General features: G+C 42.5%; 1 protein-coding gene across 7 annotated transcripts; it reads right to left on the reverse strand.

Moving 5' to 3' along the window:
* Positions 1-23324, reverse strand: LOC109905200 (syntaxin-3). Of its 7 annotated transcripts, none has more exons than XM_020502442.2 (11): positions 22891-23324; positions 5007-5081; positions 4810-4909; positions 4631-4705; positions 4468-4538; positions 4234-4342; positions 4077-4150; positions 3878-4012; positions 3165-3275; positions 1842-1966; positions 1-1159 (listed from the first exon to the last, which is right to left on the reverse strand). In XM_020502442.2, the coding sequence occupies exons 1-10, from the start codon at positions 22918-22920 to the stop codon at positions 1874-1876; spliced, it is 873 nt and encodes a 290-aa protein (XP_020358031.1). In that variant the 5' UTR covers positions 22921-23324; the 3' UTR covers positions 1-1159; positions 1842-1873. The 7 variants fall into 7 exon arrangements, 4 of the variants coding, with proteins under 4 accessions (XP_020358031.1, XP_031645998.1, XP_020358032.1 ...); XM_031790138.1 differs by having other exon boundaries at positions 4077-4147; positions 22891-23250; XR_004203041.1 differs by having other exon boundaries at positions 3165-4012; positions 22891-23250.
* Between the last annotated feature and the right edge of the window lie 33 nt (positions 23325-23357).

The raw sequence follows: 23357 nt of genomic DNA on the forward strand, positions 1-23357 counted from the left end.
TATTTTTTAAACATTTTATTCCATCATTAAAATCTCTGGCATCCACCATAATACTACAGTGAAGTTCTATTACATTTAAAACGGTCTTGAAATATCCAGACCCTCAGGGATGACCTCAATTACATACTCCACGTGTCCTCCCTCCCTCCTCAAAACCCATTGGATGAGAAAGCCAGAGGTCCCTTCCCACAGACCTTCTCCTCCAATTGGTTTTCAGAAGGAGAGGGGACACGAGTACGTAACTGAGATCTTGTCTCATTTAAAGCCTTGCCATTGGCCACCGTGTCTGAGGTATGGAAATGAATTTAAAATTGGACAGACAGCAAAAAAAAGAGGCTTAGGCGCAAATCAGATGTTAGACTCATTTCTCACCCAAATGCTTAGAGGTTAGGTGTGCTTTAGGAGTTTTAAAAACACTATTCAAGCGGTATCAAACACATGCACATTGCTCAACATAGATTGAAGTGAAATCCACTGGTTTCCATCCTCAGTACATATCATGTGATATGGTGAGGTCAACGTTCCTCTGTGGGCTGGAGGAGGCTGCGGCTGGCTACCTTTCAGCTTGGAGGGTCATCATGGCAAGACAATAAGGCACGGGGGGTGGCAGGGATTCATTAAGTCAATGGTTTTTTGTAATGAGAGAGACGTGTCATGGATTCCCTTCAGTGTGGATCAAGATCAATCACATTACTGGATACATAGAAAGCAGTTCAGAGAATGTCATTGAAGTGTTGCATGGTGTCCATTTAGTTGTGTGAGGGTAAGGATATACATTACTTAAGATTCCCTTTTTATTGGCATTATCAGAGGCTCATAAACAGTCTCAGTTTTCGTCCTCTTGTTTCTCTCCCAGCTGATGCTCATCCTCTCAGCCACCTCAGGGAAGACACCAGCCAGTCCCATCAGCTGGGCCTTTTTCTATTGGTCAGACATACAGTAAGAGAGGGGGAGGATCCCAGGGCAATGGAAGTGATCGGTTGAGTCTACATCCCCCTCTTTGCCGTTACAGCTGGAGGAGGGCAAAAATGGAGTGATTATGAAGATGGTTAGGTGGGTTGAGGCCGTGGTCCCTCTATTACCCTACTGTCTGTGATAGGATGATGGCGAGGATGAGGACAGCAAGCACAGTACAGACCACTGCTATAATGATTGTCTTCTACAGAGGGGGAGAAAAAACAAACATGGGAGAACAAATACATCAGTACTTACGGTAATAAATGCAGAGGTGATAGACAGACAGAAATACCAAGGGAATTGAAGCTCTGAACATGGAAGGGAATATCATGCACTGTCAATCATCAGGCAATTCTGATCAACCGGGGGCTCTTTGATGCAGAGCTTCTATTGGCTGATACGAGTCAGTGATTGACAGCAAGTGACATTCCCGCCCATCATAACACAGTGAGTCATCACTTACAGTCAAACAGGCCACACTACAAAGCCCAAAGACCCCAATGAGAAACATAGACCCACATATACTACCCCACACATTCACACCATTGCCCAAAGACACCATTGGGAGACTGACACACACAGTGCCAACCAGTGACCCAGCCATAGATACATAATGCTATTTCTATGGACCATAACCCTTACCAAAAGCAACAAGTGCACTTGTGAAATGCTTCGAAGGAAGTTCAGATAAGACATGCAGTACACCCAGAGATAGCGCCAACACACCTCATAAATAGGCCAAGGAGCATGAACGCCTAAACATTTAAATACCTTCACACCACGCACCCAGAGAGTCGAAGGAAAATGGAAACAGCCAAAGTTCCAGATCCACCCGCACCGCACCCCATTGTGACACCCCAGAGTCCCCCCCCTGCTTTACTCACCCTTTACACAACTCTTATTCAGACACCTTCCATCAATTCTTCTTACTCAATCCCACCGACAACCCAATAATCAGAGCCACTATGGCGAGCACGATAATCAGAATCACCAATATGATCACCCTTTTCTGTGGGAAACAATTAAGTGTCTGCTTAACCACTTATACAAAATGTTCTCTGTTGAGAAAAATCAGTGTTCACTATCGTGACCACTCCCGAACAGCAGTAACCAGTATTAACACTTTTTTTCCCCTGTAGGGTGGAAAAGATGATTATCAAGCCCTGACTACAATCAACACTTTATGTAGAGAAAGGGTCATGTCTACTTTTCACCACGTATTCCTGGACAAAGCGACATCTCTTTTCAAACAGCCTAAAAACACATGCATAACTCAGAGCTAAATGTTACATAAAGTGATCATAAATAACTGGACGAAATACATAAAACTGTAGTTACTGTTGAAAGAAGGAGATTATATACAGCTAGAAAGGAAGTGGAAAATACAAAAGAGCGAGATGGAGAACGACCAGAGAAGTGTACAGTGTATATATATATATATATATATCCATCTCCTCTTTCCTATTGGTCCAGATCTGGAGGAGGATGATTCAAGGTTTAGGATGGGGATCGTTGGGAACCAGGATGTCAGGCCAATAGAGGCTGGTCAACGGCGCAGGGGCCAGGGGGCAGGACAAGGGCGTTTCTATAGCCACTCACACGACGGGCATCCTGCTGAAACTTGGCGGCTTTCTTAGGGTCAGCTACCGCCCGCTCTACGAAGCCCACCGATTGGTCCATGTTGCTCTCAATTCTGTCAATTATTCCACCCTGGCAGAGGGCAGGACATTGCAGGAAAGAGACGTGCAGAGGAATGGAAAGAGAAGAGGGAGAGAGAGACGGACAGAAGACAGAGGGACTACCTGTCCTAATTAGCTATCTGGCATGCTCTGAAAACCTGTAACGGAGGAAGACTGCAAAAACACCGTTGGCTGCAACTGTGTTAAAGCAGGTTAAAACAGTAGTGTATATTTTGCATTGGTGAAATTATTTTTGGTGTGATATGAAAGGGGTTTATGTTTCTAGAACTGTGGCGCAATAAAGAAACGATACCTCTTTAGATGGAGTATTTGGCTGTTTTGGCTGCCAGAGCCAGTCTACCCCGGCAAATAACCTGTAAGGTACTTGGACCATAAGGAATTAACGGTAGGCTCCTTAAGAGCACAGCTCAGGCTAACCGCATAGAAGCTTCTTAGAAACAGGGACAGTAGCACAGTTGGTTAGGTTCAGGCAGATAGCGGTTCTAGCTGATGGACGGGGTGCAGTACCTTGCGTGCTTTGCTCTGGTACTGGATGGCTTTCTTGGTCTCAGTCTTAGCCACTACTATGTGGTCCACAGCTTTAGACACTTGCACCTCTATATTGTTCACTATGTCACCCTGAAACACACACACAGTGAGTATACAGATATAGAACAAATAAATCTTTGCACGCTAACTGAATACATCAGAGACAAAAACGTCACAAAGAGGATTATATTAGAAAGAAAGACGGCGCTTACCTCGCACACGGCTTTCCCTCGGAAAGCATAGGACAACCAATGAGATACAGGTGTTACAGAGATTATATGTAGTTGTGTGGTGACTACCGTATGGGGTTGGGTGGATTCCAACATGGCTTTAGTGATTCACAGACCACTGTAGGCTACTAAGATGTTGAATCAAATGTGACTCTGAGAATGTAGACTCCTACTGAAGATGAATGAGTGATGGGAGGGAGACAGATGGATGGATGGATAGACACACAAACAGGGAACTTCTGTCCCAAAGCATGGAGAGAGGAAAAAAGCACTGCGGAAGGAGAAAGGGAAGAGGGTACTGGAAAAGAGAAAGGAAAAACAGATGACAGACAGGGAACGAGGATGCAAACGAGACAGAAACAAAGACAGTAGGACAGTAGGGTTTAAAAATGCAGATATGAAATAGTGGATGGAGGAATCAATTAATGACTGAATAGACGGATCGGAGGACGAGACGTGTACCTGGCTCTCCACCAGCATGGCGATGTCTACGAACATGTCATGCAGCTCTTTGATGCTGCTCTCCAGACGCACAATGTCTTTGTGTCGCGCCTCGATCTCACTGAGAGCTTGCTTCGAGATCCCAGAGTCCATGATCTAAAGAGAGGAGGTGGTTAGTTGGCATGCACGCACGCGCACACTCACACAAACACTTTCTTACCCCTGAAGTGAAGACAGCAGAGTTTCCCCCCTCTAACATCTCTTCCAGCTCCTCATCTGTCGTGGCTTTTCCTGCTGAGAAACACGAGGATCATTTCAGTATTATAACACACATTTTGGTCCATTTGTGTGTATATAAAACTAAGACTGTAACTCACTGATCTCTAGCTGTCTCCGGATGCGTCCTTTACTCCTCTCCCTGAAGTCCACCTGGGCCTCATTGTACTTGGTCATCACTTCCACAAACTTCCTGGACAGCACTGCATGCTGGGAGGACAGGACAGGGTCACAAGCCGCAACAATCCAATGGTTCGGTATTCATTTCTATGGTCACATTGATGGTTTGGCACAGGGTCAGGTAAAGGGTTTGATGAGAACTTTCGGAGGCTGACCTGTGATTTGCGTATCCGCATGTCGGCTGAAATCCTTTCCTCTTCCTCAGACGCCAGATCCCTCTCGATGGCTGAGAATCAATCAACATCAGTACTCACCCATACCAGTATTAACCAATCAGCATTTAGTCTGTTTGTGCCGTATCATGTGTGAGGGACTCACTTTTGAGTTTGTTCCGGGCGTTGTTAGCCATCTTCTTGATGTTGTTGGTGACAGCCTCCAAGTCATCCTGTGTTTCTGAAGTAAAAAACGCAAATAATACCAATTTTAAAAAACACACACTGACAGTAACAAGCAACAAAGACAGAGGGAACGGAGGGAGCCGAGGCAGTATGTTTTACTCTGGTCTGATGTGGGGGCAGACAGGATGACCGAGTAGAGCTTCTTGACTTCAGACACATTCTCATCAATCTTATCAATGCTGATCCTGATGTCGTCAATCTGAAAACAGAGAGAAAAACACAGTCAAACCCACACACAGAGTCATACACACACACACACACACGCACAGTCACACACTTGGGAAAAATGAACTCACCTGAGAGAAAAAGTCATCCATAAAAGCTGCATTGTCAATAGCAATTTCCACTTCCTCATCGTCATTGTCACATGTCTAAGAGGAGAAGCAGAAGGCAATATCAGTATTGTATGTACTGTATTCAAACAGTGGATCCACAGTATATGCACACTACACACTGACGTCATGAGTACAGAGACCACAAGGCTTGGAGATATTGACACTGTGAAGGGCGAGGACAGGGCTGAGGAGGGAACAGAACCAGTTCTTAGCTGACCTCTCCTGCTTAAATAAACACGTAAACAGACTTACTACAAGGCTATATCATCAGCTGGGCACAGAACAGGTTTAAACTCCAAATCCATATATTTGATCATTTCTTTCTTGAGCTTCCTTTTGCCATTGAACTGCTCATTCTGATTGTGTGGGTGCATTGATACAAATGTAAAAATATTTACATACACAGCCCTGATTGGCAGATAGGATAGTCTAGACCAGGAATGGCCATGATTTACACTGGTCCTGAGGCTTTAAAGTCAACGGCATCATGAACTACCACGTACCAGGACATTATAGCCAAAAACCTGGTTGCCTCTGCCAGGAGGCTGACACTTGGCCTTCCAGCAAGACAATAACCCTAAGCACTAATACAAATCCAAAAAAATGGTTAGTTGACCACAATATATAAAAAAATCTACATTTTGCAATGTCCATCTCAGTCTCTGGACTTGAACCTCATTGAAAAAAACATGGTTTGAATTGAAGGTGGCAGTCCATAAGCTCAGACAAAATGATATCAAGGACCTGGAAATATTCTGTATGGAGGAATGGTCTAAGACAGTATTTCCCAACCCTGGTCCTAGAGTACCTCCAACAGTACACATTTTTGTTGAAGCCCTGGACAAACACACTTCATTCAGCTCATTGAGGGCTTTATGATTAGTTGACAAGTTTAATCAGGTGTGCTTGTCCAGGGTTACAATAAAAAATGATGTACTGTTGGAGGTACTGAAGGACCAGGATTGGGAAACACTGGTCTAAGATCCCGCCGAAAGTGGTCTCCAATCTCAGAAAACATTTTATTAAAAGGCTCAGTGTCGCAAGGGGACTGTGCCTGGCTCTTAGGAACAGTTGAAGTCAGAAGTTTACAAACACCTTAGCTAAATACATTTAAACTCAGTTTCACAATTCCTGACATTTAATCAAAGTAAAAATTCCCTGTCTTAAATCAATTAGGATCACCACTTTATTTTAAGAATGTAAAATGTCAGAATAATAGTAGAGAGAATGATTTATTTCAGCTTTTATTTCTTTCATCACATTCCCAGTGGGTCAGAAGTTTACATACAATTTAGTGTATTTGGTAGCATTGCCTTTAAATTGTTTAACTTGGGTCAAATGTTTCAGGTAGCCTTCCACAAGCTTCCCACAATACGTTGAGTGAATTTTGGCCCATTTCCCCTGACAGAGCTGGTGTAACTGAGTCAGGTTTGTAAGGCCTCCTTGCTCACACACGCCTTTTCAGTTCTGCCCACACATTTTCTATGGGATGGAGGTCAGGGCTTTGTAATGGCCACTCCAATACCTTGACTTTGTTGTCCTTAAGCCATTTTGCCACAACTTTGGAAGTATGCTTGGGGTCATTGTCCATTTGGAAGACCCATTTGCGACCAAGCTTTAACTGATGTCTTGAGATGTTGCTTCAATATATCCACAATTTTCTTGCCTCATGATGCCATCTATTTTGTGGAGTGCACCAGTCCCTCCTGCAGCAAAGCATCCCCACAACATGATGACCCCCGTGCTTCACGGTTGGGATGGTGTTCTTCGGCTTGCAATCCTCCCTGTTTTTCCTCCAAACAATATGATGGTCATTATGGCCAAACAGTTCTATTGTTGTTTCATCAGACCAGAGTCATTTCTCCAAAAAGTACAATCTTTGTCCCCATGTGCAGTTGCAAACCATAGTCTGGCTTTTTAATGGCGGTTTTGGAACAGTGGCTTCTTCCTTGCTGAGTGGCCTTTCAGGTTGTCAATATAGGACTCGTTTAATAGAAGCTTTTGTACCCGTTTCCTCCAGCATCTCCACAAGGTCCTTTGCTGTTGTTCTGGGATTGATTTGCACTTTTCGCACCAAAGTACGTTCATCTCTAGGAGATCGAACGCGTCTCCTTCCTGAGTGGTATGACGGCTGCGTGGTCCCATGGTGTTTATACTTGCATACTATTGTTTGTACAGATGAACGTGGTACCTTCAGGCGGTTGGAAATTGCTCCCAAGGATGAACCAGACTTAGAGGTTTGAGGACTTGGCTGATTTCTTTTGATTTTCCCATGATGTCAAGCCTAAGGAGGTACTGAGTTTGAAGGGAAGCCTTGAAATACATCCACAGGTACACCTCCAATTGACTCAAATCAATTAGCCTCAGAAGCTTCTAAAGCAGTGACATCATTTTCTGGAATTTTTCAAGCTGTTTAAAGGCAGTGAACTTAGTGTATGTAAACTTCTGACCCACTGGAATTGTGATACAGTGAATTATAAGTGAAATAATATGTAAACAATTGTTGGAAACATTACTTGTGTCACGCACAAAGTAGATGTCCTAACCGACTTGAAAAACTATAATTTGTGGAGTGGTTGAAAAACTAGTTTTAATGACTCCAACCTAACTGTATGTAAACTTGCGACTTCAACTGTATATATACAATGTCGTTCTCTGAGCAACTGTGTTAGTATAATATAATTTCCCCAAAAAATGAAGCATACAATATAGCTCAGTTTTTCTATTATTTATTTTATACAGTCTTTCTTGCTCATATTTATCAAGGGTGCCAATAATTATGGACCCCAGGGTGGGTGGGTAGGTAAGTGGATAGACGAATAGAGATAGATAGATGGCGAGTGGGAAATGGGGAGGAAAAGAGTGAGAGCAAGCACTCTAAAATAGTTGGGGCATTATATAACTGGGTTTTGGGAGAATAAAATAAGAACAAATGCTTCCCCATCCTTTTACAGGAAAGGAGAGCGCGAGCAGAGATTCGCCCCCCTCTTCCTTCCCTTCCGTGGGGGCCGATCCGAAGGCCAAAGACGACAACCCAGATGTAATTTCTCTGCTTACAATTATAACATGCATATAAGCGCTCCAACAACTTAAGTTCGGAAGTATAGACTGAACACAGAGTTATAGGCCTCAGGAACTCGTGACAATCCAACCTTGAACTTTCTTAACTGCTGAATGTCAATCTCTGTACTATAAAAAACATTTGAATTCAGTGGCAGTGTTGGTCAAGATTTTTTTTATGAGCATGGATTTATTTCTATTACAGCATATTGGATGACTGTCATTCACATTCCATTCACCCAGTTCAATGTAACATCGATAGGTTTAGGCTCATCACTTTGCTGGTTGTATAATTCCATCTTGCATCTACAAGCTCTCCTCCTCTCACCTTTTGTATTTGCTTGTGGACTTGAATGCACAACACAACAGCTGTCTGTGACCAGGTGCAAACACCTCTCCAGGCCAAACCTTCACACCATAACCTTCACAGCCGACATAGTTGTCACCATATTAACGCATTAGTCAACAAATTAGAACTAACACGTTAGTAAACCCACAAACCAATCCATTTGTACAATCACGTAGTACAGTATACAGCAAGCAGTTTAGCAGTTATACCGGCAGGCCATGGTGGCAATATATTAATAAAACTGAAAGCTTCCCTAGACTTGGAAGAGCTGTAGCAAAGATTTTCATAACTAAAAAAAGATATAGACCACAGCACATCATTTCAAATGGGAAATAATGAGTCATAGTGGGTAGAACAGGCAAGGTGGAGGGCAAAGCTACGCACGAGCTAGTGAGATCCTATCGGCGCATTCTAGTAAATATTTGCATATTTCCGCTAGGGAACGCCTACTCTGAAGTGCACGTGAGCAGTAACTCAATTCGCCTTTGCATTCCTTCTAAACAACTACATTTTTTAAAACTTTGGCAAAGGGTAAAGTCCACAAAACTTAGTCCACTCTGTTCGCAAGAGATGGTAGCTTTTGGAACAGAAAACAGTATTGAGATCAAATGTTTAATTGATGAGAAAATTAGCAGAATGTCAGCTAAAATAAGTCTCCTTTCATCTTCTCCCACTGCCGGCCAATGGGCTTCCTCGCACTAACATATATGGTAGTAAGTGGAAACACCAAACAGATGCTTCACATTTATACAGCCAGTGAAATATCTGTCTCATTGTTCTATCAGTAAAGATGGCGCCGACAGACATGGCAGCTCTGCTTCTAGCTCCTAAACAACTTGGCAGTATTTTGTTTTTGTGTGTGTCATTCCTTACATTTGCCCAGAATTATTTTCCCTAATATTTAGATATTTCGTAATTCCATTAGTTAAGTAAGCGAAAGGTAAACTAAAAAAGCCCCCCCTTCCTACCCCTCTGCTGCTTCTCCTTCATTTTTTAAATTAACAAATTAGTTCAAAACTTTAACTATTTTCTCTTTCGCTCTTTGAGTCAACTACTTACCACACTTTATGCACTGCTGTGCTAGCTGGCTGTAACGTATGCTTTCAGTACTAGATTACTTCTCTAATCCTTTGATTGGATGGACAGGATATTAGATTGGAGGATGTCCTCCGGAAGTCGTCATAATTACTGTGTAAATCTATGTAAGGGGGTAAGAACCATGAGCCTCCAAGCTTTTGTATTGAAGTCAAAGTACCCAGAGGACAGAAAGTAACTGTCCTCCGGCTTCACCAAAGTGATACACCAGAGGGTGCTGTTGAGGTTACTGTAGACCATTGCAAAACAATGCATTTTAATCAGTTATTTGGTGTCGTGAATATATTGAGTATAGAGTTTAGAGGTCGACCGATTATGATTTTTCAACACCGATACCGATAACGATTATTGGGAGGACCAAAAAAAATTGGTGCCGATTAAATCGGCTGATTTTTAAAATGTATTTGAAATAATGACAATTACAACAATACTGAATGAAAAAAAAAGCCTGAAATTCACTGCATAGGATGGTCCTCCCCTTCCTCCTCTGAGGAGCCTCCACTTTTTGACATCATCCTTTTTGATTTAAACAAAAAAAAACTTTCCATACATGTTTGCCAATGGAAGTGGTCAGGAAGTTACTTTTTTTTTACCCAAATGCCAAAACATTCAGGACACAACAGTGCTCAAAGTTGACCCATTTTGCATACTCCCAACATACCATTAGACATCCATTTCTTAAATCACTGGAAAATATAAAATTTGAGTTAGATATCATTTAAAACAATAAAACTATTTTATTATTATTATTATACTCCGGGATGCTGGCCTTCTAGGTAGAGTTGCAAAGAAAAAGCCATATCTCAGACTGACCAATAAAAAGGAAAAGATTCAGATTGGCAAAAGAACACAGACAGTGGACAGAGGAACTAAAACCTAGAAGGAGAGAATCCCGGAGTCACCTCCTCACTGTTGACATTGAGACTGGTGTTTTGCGGGTACTATTTAATGAAGCTGCGAGTTGAGGACTTGTGAGGCGTCTGTTTCTCAAACTAGACACTAATGTAATGTCTCTTGCTTAGTTGTGCACCGGGGCCTCCCACTCTTTCTATTCTGATTAGAGACAGTTTGTGCTGTTCTGTGAAGGGAGTAGTACACAGCGTTGTATGAGATCTTCAGTTTCTTGGCAATTTCTTGCATGGAATAGCCTTCATTTCTCAGAACAAGAATATACTGACAAGTTTCAGAAGAAAGTTCTTTGTTTCTGGCCATTTTGGGCCTGTAATCAAACCCACAAATGCTGATTTCCAGATACTCAACTAGTCTGAAAGGTGGCCAGTTTCATTGCTTCTTTAATCAGCACAACAGTTTTCAGCTGTGCTAACAATTGCAAAAGGGTTTTCTAATGATCAATTAGCTAATCCAAGTTTATCATTTTAAAAGGCTAACACAACGTGCCATTGGAGCACAGGAGTGATGGTCGCTGATAATGGGCCTCTGTATGCCTATGTAGATATTCCATTAAAAATGTGCCGTTTCCAGCTACAACAGTCATTTACAACATTAACAACGTCGACACTATATTTTCTGATCAATTCAATGTTATTTTAAATGGACAAAAAAATAAGTGATTCTCTTTCAAAAAAGGACATTTCTTAGTGACCCTGAACTTTTGAATGGTAGTGTACATCAACCGTTTGTCTTTTCCAGTGATAAAAACATGGGATGTCTCAGTCATGGTCAGTTGGGGTTTGCAAAATGGGTCAACTTCGAGCACCTGTATCTCTTGAATATTTTGGCATTCAGGTCAAAACGTAACTTTCTGAGCACTTCAACAATGGGCAAATATGTATGGAAGGTTTCGTTCAATTCAAAAAGGGGTGCTGTCAAAAAGTGATTCCATTCAAATGTATTTACCCCATTATAAAAGTAGCACAACTCAAGAGGTCTGTTTTTATTGTTCAATTTAAAGTTGCATCAGTTTCATATCAACTAACGTCTAATGATGAACGTAATTTGACTATATAATCTTGTGATTCAGGACGCATCCCTTGCCATTGGCCTTGGCTCTACAGGCCTTGCCTTTTAGCCGCAAGGCTTTTTGGTTGCCATTTGCTCTTTAGCCACTAAGGCTATTATAGGCTAACATCCTTTTAAGCCTCTATTATAGGCTAACATCCTTTTAAGCCTCTTTGACATGACTACCCTGTACCTCGGAAGCACTTCATTAAAACTTTTACTTCGACCAGATCCTTTGACTTAAGTTGAACCTTTAGAGTAAACTTTGCTATTGCTTTTACAACTAACTGTTGTACTAGTAGAGTGAACATCAGTTATGTCGCACAGTAGTACTTTATGACCGCGAGTTGAGCAAGGGACTTAACCCTAATTTCTCCTGTAAGTCGCTCTGGCTAGGAGCATCTGCTAAACAACAAGAAAATAAAGTCTAATAAGTCTAAGTTAATCGTTAGAACCATCTTTGGGGCATTGTTAAATCTCTGAGCTGTTTCCCAAAACCATCATGATTAATGTTGCACTTGAAAAACACTCGTAACCTAACACCTGCCTCAGACCACTCGTAGAATAGCTAAGTGTGTCATTATGCTTTCTTGCCATCAATTTATACACAGAAGATCTCCGCTAAACATGGCTAAACCATGTGATTCTGTCTCTCTGTGACCGCCGATATGACTGAGCGTCTACATTTAACCTTGCGTAACATCCTAGATGCAGTCGCACCACTTAAAAACAAAAAAAACCAAACATTTGGCACAAGAAATTAGCTTCCAGTATACAGAAAAAAACCTGAGCCCTGAAGCAAGCTTAAAGGGAATTGGAATGGAAATTACACTCCACCAAACTGGAAGTCTTCTGACTAGCTTGGAGACAGTAGCGTGCAATATCGAAAGAGCCCTCACTGCTGCTCATTCAGTCTATTTTTCCAACCTAATTGATGAGAATAAGAACAATACAAAATGCATTTTTGATACTGTCGCAAAGCTAACAAAAAATCTGCATTCCCCAAGACAGGAAGGCTTTTACTTCATCAGTGATGAATTCATGAAATCCTTAGATTAAAAGATTATGATCATTAGAAAGCAAAATTACAGACTCCTCTTTGAATCTGCGTATTTCTCCAAAGCTCAATTTTCAAGTGTGCACAGAACTGCCAGGAACAATGGAGACACTCAAGTTTTTAAATCCTATATCTCTTGATACATTCACGAAAATAGTCATGGCCTCTAAGCATTCCAGCTGAACTCCAACTAAACTACTGGAAGAGCTACTTCCTGGCCTTCCTATGCTGAACATAATAAAACGCCTCCCTATCCTCTGGCTGTGTACCAAACTCACTAAAAAAGTGGCAGCAATAAAGCCTCTCCTGAAAAAGCCAAACCTTGACCCGGAAAATGTTTTTTTTTTTTTAAACTAAACAATTGGCCTATATCAAATCTCCCATTCCTCTCAAAAGGGAAATGTAAAAGCTGTTGCACATCAACTCAATGCCTTCCTGATGACAAAAAATGAATACAAAACACTTCAGTCTTGTTTTAGGCCCCATCATAGTACTGAGACTGCACTCGTGAAGGTGGTAAATGACGTCAGACCAAGGCTCTGCATCGGTCCTCGTGCTCCTGGACCATAGTGCCGCTTTTGATACCATCGATCACCACATTCTTTTGGAGAGATTGGAACCCTAATTGGTCAACACGGTCTAGTTCTTGCCTGGTTTAGAAATCTGTCAGAAAGATATCAGTTTGTCTTTGTGGATGGTTTGTGCTTTGAGAAATCAATTGTAAGTGTCGGTGTTCGTCAAGGTTCCGTTTTAGGACAACTATTGTTTTCACTATATATTATACCTCTTGGTGATGTCATTCAGAAACACAATGTTAACTTTCACTGCTATGGGACGACACACAGCTGTACATTTCAATGAAACATGCTGAAGCCCCACAATTGCCTAGCCTGGAAGCCAGACATAAGGAAGTGGATGGTGGAAAATGTTTGACTTTTAAAAACTCAGACAAAACAGAGATGCTAGTTCTAGGTCCCAAAGAAACAAAGTTATCTTCAGTTAGCACTAAACACGGATGTTAGAATCTTTTACTAGAACCAAAAACATTTGATCATATTACTCCAGTGCTAGCCTCTCTACACAGGCTTCCTGTTAAGGCTAGGGCTGATTTCAAGGTTTTACTGCTAACCTACAAATATTACATGGGCCTGCTCCTATCCATCTTTTCAATTTGGTCCTGCCGTACATACCTACACGTACGCTACGGTCACAAGACGCAGGCCTCCTTATTGTCCCTAGAATTTCTAAGCAAACAGCTGGAGGCAGGGCTTCCATGGAATGGTCTGCCTATCCATGTGAGAGATGCAGACTCAGTCTCAACCTTTAAGTCTTTATTGAAGACTCATCTCTTCAGTTGGTCCTATGATTGAGTGTAGTCTGGCCCAGGGGTGTCGAAGGTGAATGACAAGGCACTGGAGCGACGAACCATCCTTGCTGTCTGCCTGGCCGGCTCCCATCTCTCCACTGGGATTTCTTTGCCTCTGAGTCACAGGCTTACTAGTGCTCTTCCACACCGTCCCTAGGAGGGGTGTGTCACTTAAGTAGGTTGAGTCACTGACGTGATTTTCATGTCCGGTTTTGCGGCCCCTCAGACTCATGCGGTGGGAGGGCTATACTCAGCCTTGTCTCAGGGAAGTAAGTTGGTGGTCTGTTGATATCCCTCTAGTGGTGTGGGGACTGTGCTTATATCCTGCCTGGTTGGCCCTGTCCTGGGGGTATCGTCAGACGGGCACAGTGTCCCCCAACCCCCCGTCTCAGCTTCCGGTATCTATGCTGCAATAGTCGATGTCAGCCTTTCTTAAAGTATGGGTCGCAGACCTGTTAATGGTGGGTTGCGATGCGTTAGAGTAAATGTACCATTCTTTCATTCATTACTGGAATTGATTTGGCCAAGTGCAACTGTGCTCTCATTGCGCTCTCTGCTGAGCAGTGGTGTCAGTTTGGCCGCTGCACGAGTGGGAGGGAGATGCCCGTGTGCTTCGCCGGTTCACCAGATCAGTTTTCTTGAAGATCACTCCGCGCCCCACACGCTGCAACGCTGTCGTTCAGCGGCAGATGATGCGCTGTCTGCCAATGACTTGTCATTCCCACTCGCCATCAAATAAGTCAAGCCAGCCACAAGTTCTGGCTGAGCGCAATTGTCATGAAACGCGAATACGGTGAAACGCGATTGCGTTTCTTCTCGTCTCTTGGTTTCATACAAACTTTGAGAAATAACAAGGAGCGCCCACAATGTCTTTTGTGCGGGGAAGTGCTAAGTAACGAGTCTCAAAACTAACAAACCCAAAAAAGACACGTCCTGACCAAACATTCACAGCATGACTGTAAACCCAGGGAGTTCTTTCAGAACAGGCAAGAATGCTTCAGGAAACAGTGCTTCAACACTGGAAAAGTCAGCTAGCTAACATTGTTGTCGTTTTATAACAGATGATATGCAGAAATAAGGGAGTACTCTCTCTCATAGTAGTAGATGTGAGCTTCTCTTTCAAACAATTCCCTTGTACACAGCTAATATACAGTGGGGCAAAAATGTATTTAGTCAGCCACCAATGGTGCAAGCTCTCCCACTTAAAAAGATGAGGCATGTAATTTTCATCATAGGTACACTTCAACGATGACAGACAAAATGAGAAGAAAAAAAACCCAGAAAATCACATTGTAGGATTTTTAATGAATTTATTTGAAAATTATGGTGGAAAATAAGTATTTGGTCACCTACAAACAAGCAAGATTTCTGGCTCTCACAGACCTGTAACTTCTTCTTTAAGAGGCTCCTCTGTCCTCCACTCGTTACCTGTATTAATGGCACCTGTTTGAACTTATCAGTATAAAATACACCTGTCCACAACCTCAAACAGTCACACTCCAAACTCCACTATGGCCAAGACCAAAGAGCTGTCAAAGGACACCAGAAACAAAATTGTAGACCTGCACCAGGCTGGGAAGACTGAATCTGCAATAGGTAAGCAGCTTGGTTTGAAGAAATCAAGTGTGGGAGCAATTATTAGGAAATGGAAGACATACAAGACCACTGATAATCTCCCTCGATCTGGGGTTCCACGCAAGATCTCACCCCGTGGGGTCAAAATGATCACAAGAACGGTGAGCAAAAATCCCAGAACCACACGGGGGGGACCTAGTGAATGACCTGCAGAGAGCTGGGACCAAAGTTACAAAGCCTACCATCAGTAACACAATACGCCGCCAGGGACTCAAATCCTGCAGTGCCAGACGTGTCCCCCTGCTTAAGCCAATACATGTCCAGGCCCATCTGAAGTTTGCTAGAGAGCATTTGGATGATCCAGAAGAAGATTTGGAGAATGTCATATGGTTAGATGAAACCAAAATATAACTTTTTGGTAAAAAGTAAACTTGTCGTGTTTGGAGGACAAAGAATGCTGAGTTGCATCCAAAGAACACCATACCTACTGTGAGGCATGGGGGATGGAAACATCATGCTTTGGGGCTGTTTTTCTGCAAAGGGACCAGGACGACTGATCAGTGTAAAGGAAAGAATGAATGGGGCCATGTATCGTGAGATTTTGAGTGAAAACCTCCTTCCATCAGCAAGGGCATTGAAGATGAAACGTGGCTGGGTCTTTCAGCATGACAATGATCCCAAACACACCGCCCGGGCAATGAAGGAGTGGCTTCGTAAGAAGCATTTCAAGGTCCTGGAGTGGCCTGGCCAGTCTCCAGATCTCAACTCCATAGAAAATCTTTGGAGGGAGTTGAAAGTCCGTGTTGCCCAGCAACAGCCCCAAAACATCACTGCTCTAGAGGAGATCTGCATGGAGGAATGGGCCAAAATACCAGCAACAGTGTGTGAAAACCTTGTGAAGACTTACAGAAAACGTTTGACCTCTCATTGCCAACAAAGGGTCTATAACAAAGTATTGAGATAAGTAGTTGGTCAATAACAAAAGTTTATTTTCCATCATAATTTGCAAATAAATTCATTAAAAATCCTACAATGTGATTTTCTGGATTTTTTCTCATTTTGTCTGTCATAGTTGAAGTGTACCTATGATGAAAATTACATGCCTCATCTTTTTAAGTGGGAGAACTTGCACAATTGGTGGCTGACTAAATACTTTTTTGCCCCACTGTAGCTAGATAGATAACGTTTATCAGTAGCTTGCTAGCTTGCTTTGGTTGTGTGCAACCCTAAGTAACAGTACAGATAAAGATGAAAAAGATTAGGCCTACTGTACATCTTACTGTAGAAATTATTGGTGAAAACAAGTGTAAGTTGGAACATTTGCTGTTAAAATTCAAGTAACCATTTTTATTCTGAACTAGAATAAACTAATTGAAGCGAGATGCTTTTTGAGGCAAACAGTTTGGCACCACATACCTATGCGAGTCATGGTTCTCAACTCTGGCATACAGACACAGACTCCATGCTGAGCAAGATCACAGGGTTGCACAATCAAAAACTGGGCCCAGAATAGACATGCTGGTTGAAGCATCAACCACACACACCTCTCATTTGTGTGTGCGCGCATGTGTTTTCTGCTCTACATTTGTGTGTGCGCGCATGTGTTTTCTGCTCTACATTTGTGTGTGCGCGCATGTGTTTTCTGCTCTACATTTGTGTGTGCGCGCATGTGTTTTCTGCTCTACATTTGTGTGTGCGCGCATGTGTTTTCTGCTCTACATTTGTGTGTGCGCGCATGTGTTTTCTGCTCTACATTTGTGTGTGCGCGCATGTGTTTTCTGCTCTACATTTGTGTGTGCGCGCATGTGTTTTCTGCTCTACATTTGTGTGTGCGCGCATGTGTTTTCTGCTCTACATTTGTGTGTGCGCGCATGTGTTTTCTGCTCTACATTTGTGTGTGCGCGCATGTGTTTTCTGCTCTACATTTGTGTGTGCGCGCATGTGTTTTCTGCTCTACATTTGTGTGTGCGCGCATGTGTTTTCTGCTCTACATTTGTGTGTGCGCGCATGTGTTTTCTGCTCTACATTTGTGTGTGCGCGCATGTGTTTTCTGCTCTACATTTGTGTGTGCGCGCATGTGTTTTCTGCTCTACATTTGTGTGTGCGCGCATGTGTTTTCTGCTCTACATTTGTGTGATCAAAAATAAACATGAATAGCTATTTATATTATTATATTTGTTATTTGTCTATATTGCATTTGTTTTAGGTTTGCATAAGAGCAATGAAATGTTCCGATATTTACATATAGTTGCATGTTTTCATAAACGTGGGTCCCAGGAAAACAAACTTTCTAATTTGGGTCCCAGGCTTAAAAAGTTTAAGAACCCCTGGTCTATATGCCGGGGGAGCTAGGGTCAGTATTATATCTGGTGTAATTCTCCTGCCTTATCTGGTGTCCTGTATGAATTTAAGTATGCTCCCTCCCTAGGACCATGACTCAGGACTACCTGGCCTGATGACTCCTGGCTGTCCCCAGTCCACCTGGTTGTGGTGCTACTACAGTTCCAACTGTTCTTCCTGCGGCTATGGAGCCCTGACCAGTTCACCGGACGTGCTACCTTGACCCGGACCTTCTCTTTTTTAGACTCTCCCCCACTTTCTCTCTACCACACCTGGTGTCTCGACCTCTGAATGCTCAGCTATGAAAAGCCAATTTACTACTGAGGTGACCTGTTGCACCCTCTACAACCACTGTGATTATTATTATTTGACCCTGCTGGTCATCTATGAACGTTTGAACAGCTTGGCCATGTACTGTTATAATCCGGCACAGCCAGAAGAGGACTGGCGACCCCTCATAGCCTGGTTCCTCTAGGTTTCTTCCTAGGTTCCTGCCTTTCTAGGGAGTTTTTCCTAACCACTGTGCTTCTACATCTGCATTGCTTGCTGTTTGGGTTTTTAGGCTGGGTTTCTGTATAAGTACTGTGACATCTGTTGATCTAAAAAGGGATGTATATTTACACATTTGATTGATCTTCAGAACAAAGTTGCCCACAAATACAAAGTTCACTACAAATACAAAGTTGGCAATGTCTTTGCAATTGATACAAACTAACTCTAGAACGCTTCAAATTAAAACCGAGAACTCCATTAAAAATATAAAAAGTAGTTGAGTTCAGTTTTGCTACTTGTAGGCTACTGTCTGCAATTAGTCTCAATATACTTCATGTGTAGCATAAAATGCGCCAAATAGGTGATTTAGTTCAGTTTTATTGGTTAAGCGTTTGAATAAGCCACCTCAATATTTGCTACTGTAGGTAGTAATATCGCTCTTGGAACTGATCCATCGTCAGTCTTGTAACAATTTTGATGTTAAGATATGGATGGAGGCGAAAGAAAAACGCACACCTGTTCAGGCGAGGTGCAATAGAAAACTTGAAAAAGAGATCCGCACAATCCAGAAACTGAAGACGCAATCAGTTTATAACCATCTGAGCTGGAGAAAGCTGATCCGAGAACAGCGCCCTTTCAATCCCATCAATATCGACACATTCTCCAACAACACACTTAGCAACCATTTTCTCTGCGCTGTGTTTTGAGAGAAAAAAAACGCACGTTACATCTCCGGCCGTTGTAGAAAAGATACATCCTTATAAAAACTCATAAGCCTAACACGGAACCCAAACCAGCTGCGTACGTGCGCCATTGTGCATAAATGTATTTTGTCCCCCCACACCAAACGCGATCACGACACACAGGTTAAAATACCAAAACAAACTCTGAACCAATTATATAAAATTTGGGGACAGGTCGAAAAGCACTAAATATTTATGGCAATTTAGCTAGCTAGCTAGCTAGCTAGCTAGCTAGCTTGATCCTCTAATCCGCAAATTAATCCACACATAAAATGGTCAACCGAATCTTTTCTAGTCATCTCTCCTCCTTCCAGACTTTTTCTCCTCTTCACTTTATATGGCGATTGGCAACTTTCATAAATGAGGTGCATTACTGCCACTGACCTCGTTCGTCTTTCAGTCACCCACATGGGTATAACCAATGAGGAGATGGCACGTGGGTGGCTGCTTCTATAAACCAATGAGGAGATAGGAGAGGCAGGACTTGCAGTGCGATCTGCATCAGAAATAGATCTGACTTCTATTTTCGCCCTTGGCAACGCAGACGCTCATTGACGCACGCGAGCAGTGTGGGTGCAATAATTGAATAACATAGATTTCTAAATGCATTTTGCAATGCTCGCACACGCGAGCGGTGTAGTCAGCCTGTAAGTTCAATCGCTATCGGGAAGGCGGGACCTGGTCTAAGTCAAGACAAGACCACTTAAGTTCTCACAAGTCTCAGAGTCAGTTCATTTCCCTGTCAATCACATCCCATACAAGTTGGACACAAAACAAATACAGTCCGTTATTAAATTCATAAAACTGGAAAGGACAGTGTTCACCAGGATCTTTTTTTTATTTGTATATTTTTTTTTTACAACAAGAGAGAGCTGTATATCGACACACTTGTGATTTACACTGGCACTATACACGTAAAGACATGGCACACTCGCATGCCTTGTCAAAACACACACAAACAGTCTCTCTCTCTCTCTTTCACACAGTGGTAGTGCTGCGGCAGTGAGATAAGACTAAGCACTCGTTTCCTTCCTGTCTTCTCACTTAGTCGCTCTCATTCAGCATAAACAAGGAAGAGAGGGAATAAAATGTGTGAAAGAGAGAGAGGGTTGTGATGAGTATCGTGTGCATCAGTTTAACACTGAGACCACAAGGTTAAGAGGGAGTGTCTCTCTTTCTCCCGTTAGTCATCGGTTATAAGAAACTTCCACAACCAGACTCATAAACAGCAAACCGGTCTTGTGATTTACAACTCCACCTGCCTTTGTGATTAGAGGCTTCAGATTCTGCATATATAGCTCGAGGTACGCCTAGTTGCATATTTCCCCTGTAACAGGGTAAATAACTAGACAGTCTTTACAACGGCACTGCATCACTGATCATTCGTCTGTAGACATACGTTCGATTGGTCCTTTATCTATAGAGTCATCATAATGGAGCCGTTTCATTGGTCTTCACATTGTATTTCCGCTACGATGCTTAAACTCAACCATATGTTCTTCCTGGATCTAGTCTAGTACATTAATGCCGTGAAAGACTTTACAGACAAACAGATCATGCTTATGTTGTACAGGGGCTCCAATTAGATTACACTATCCCTAATAACTGTTTTGGGATCAGCATTTCCTCTCCGAGAGCTGAACCATTCCCAATGTGAATTTTACTACACCACAGAGAGAGAATGACAGGTTGTGGAGAGAGAGGGATAGACTGGAAAGAGATTGAAGTAAGAGAGGCAACCTTGCTGTCAAAGGCTACTGTGACTGAAGCCCGAGAGATAAGTCTCTGGATATTGTGACTGATCTTGAGGGCGACACTGCACTGGAGTGAGACTAGTGCATAAAGGCCATACTACGGGAGACAAGACAACTACTTTGAGTGTCACTGTGTACCTGAGGCATGCATGTCTGAACATGTCTTTAGAGTACAGTCAGACTGCTGTACAGAGAAGGCAATCGATATGGAGATCTAGCTGTAGAGTTCCTACAAAGACCAGACTGAATATAATGTGTCCAGGGAAACTATAACCCTCATTTCCTGTTGTAGTCTGTTCTGTCTACTGCACCTGTCAGCTGACGTTTTCATGCTCCGAGCACAACAATACAGCCACACCAAGTTAAACATTAAAAGGAAAACAGATGAGAGAACCCTACAGATGTTCAAGGCCTCCCGTCAGTCTTGTTTTATGTAAATGGCCGTTCTTAAAACAAACTGCCACACCATTTCGACTTTACTTACCCTCCCAGTAGAAATCCATTGTACCTGGGAGATTACGACTCAGGGCACCATTTGACAAACTAAACATGGCACATATTTGTCCACCAATAAGGCCATGGTAACAGAATCTGACACGGCTGGAGTGGATCAGCAGCGCCTCACCCAAAGGCTAACCGGACATTCTTCAACTGGAAATTTACATCCTGGTTGTTTTGTGTTAGAAACTAGGCTACGGACTTTCACATTGAGTGAGTTAATGTCTAAATAACCAATACAAGTTCTAGGCTAATAGAGTGTGGAAAGGGATCTGAGATGTTGAACAATCACCAATCTCACCACTATAGGCCTTGCATTACACTACTGATTGTTAATTAGTATAGGTGTCAATTACAACTGCAGCTTAATTACAGGAGATTATAAACAAATGGTGGGAATGAAAGCCTACAACTGTCAGCCCAAATTAGAAATCAACTGACCACGTGATGCCACATTCTCCAATACCCGAAGCACGCCAGGACACAGTGCACACTTGACACACCCGTGATCCCGTTACCTTGTCCTCAACCCCCCACTCGCTGACTGCCACAAGACACCAACATGTCCCCAAGAGAGACACAGGCAATGACACTGAACAAGAACATCAATACTTTACATGTTGTGTTTGTTTCATGAGCTGAAATTTTAAAAAATCCCAGAAATGTTCCATACGCTTCCCTGTTAGTGACCATTTCCCCTTAGACAAGATAATCCATTCAACTGACAGGTGTGGCATATCAAGAAGCTGATTAAGCAGCATGATCACAAAGGCGTACCTTGTGCTGGGGACAATAAAAGGTCACTCTAAAATGTGCAGTTGTGTCGCACAACACAATGCCACAGATGTCTCAAGTTGAGGAAGCGTGCAATTGGCATGCTGACAGCAGGAATGTCCACCAGAGCTGTTGCCAGATAATTGAATGTTCACTTCTCTACCATAAGCCTCCAACAGAATTTGGCAGTATGTCCAACCGACCTCACAACTGCAGAGTATTTCTGTCTAATAAAGCAATTTTGTGGGGGAAAATGTATTCTGATTTGCTGGTCCTGGCTGCCAAGTAGGTGGACCTATGCCCTTCCAGGCCCACCCATGGCTGCACCCCTGCCCAGTCATGTGAAATCTATAGATTAGGGACTAACTTATTTATTTTAAAATCAACTGATTTCCTTATATTAATTGTAACTCAGTAAAAATCTTTGAAATTGTTGCACGTTGCGTTTATATTTTAGTACAGTAAATATCCAAGTTGATGAAAAATAAAACTATACCAGAAACGATTCTCTTTTCCATCTCTCATGCATCGTAATTAAAGTAATTCATTACGTAGCCATGTAATCAAATCAAATAGCGGCAGTCCAAATAGGGTTTCGAATAGGCTGATGAATAGCTTGTAAACTGCCTAATAACACTAATAATAAGTTAAATAATTTTGTCGAATGATTCACTTCCTTGCATAGACCACTTGTAATTTGCATGCTGGCCCACACAGGAGGTTCTAACATTTGTCTCGCTCTGTGAAAAGGTGTCCCTGTCACACTTCCCAGACCTCACTTACTGCTTTAAGTTGTTCCAATCGGTCCTTCATCTTGACGACTGTTAATAAACAAGCTAAAAAATAAATATAGTAATCTATATCTTAAAAACACAATCCCCAATCTGTGAAATCCCTCAACCAGCTGGACAGCTAGCTGTTGAACTGAATCCCACCGCCAACCAAAGTCTTGGCAAGGTTCTTCTTAAAATGACTTTTGCTGCTGAAATACTGCTTTTTCCACCAATAGTCCATACAATATGGCCGCTAGGGGAGAAACTAAATCTCTTCCTCTTCGGTCTGGGGATTAAAACAAATTGTGTACACCCTGCATAATTTCTCGCTCGCCACAAGTAATTGTTATACAACGCACTTTCGAGCTCACGCATGCGCGAAAGGCTCCTTGGTTGTCCAGTTGTCGTGTATGGGGCCACGCCCAGACCAGCGTGATACCTACCTGTGCGTGTTGGCCAACCAATGTCCTATAAAGG

Source organism: Oncorhynchus kisutch, linkage group LG15 (assembly GCF_002021735.2).
Source record: "Oncorhynchus kisutch isolate 150728-3 linkage group LG15, Okis_V2, whole genome shotgun sequence".
NCBI classification, from domain to species: domain Eukaryota; kingdom Metazoa; phylum Chordata; class Actinopteri; order Salmoniformes; family Salmonidae; genus Oncorhynchus; species Oncorhynchus kisutch.

Coding starts and splice junctions, on each gene's coding strand:
- LOC109905200 (XM_020502442.2), bottom strand. CDS start 22,920: ATGAAGGACCGATTGGAACAACTTAAAGCA. Junction 4,706..4,809: donor TGCCCCCACATCAGACCAGA/GTAAAACATACT, acceptor TTTTTACTTCAG/AAACACAGGATGACTTGGAG. Junction 4,539..4,630: donor CGCCCGGAACAAACTCAAAA/GTGAGTCCCTCA, acceptor ATTGATTCTCAG/CCATCGAGAGGGATCTGGCG.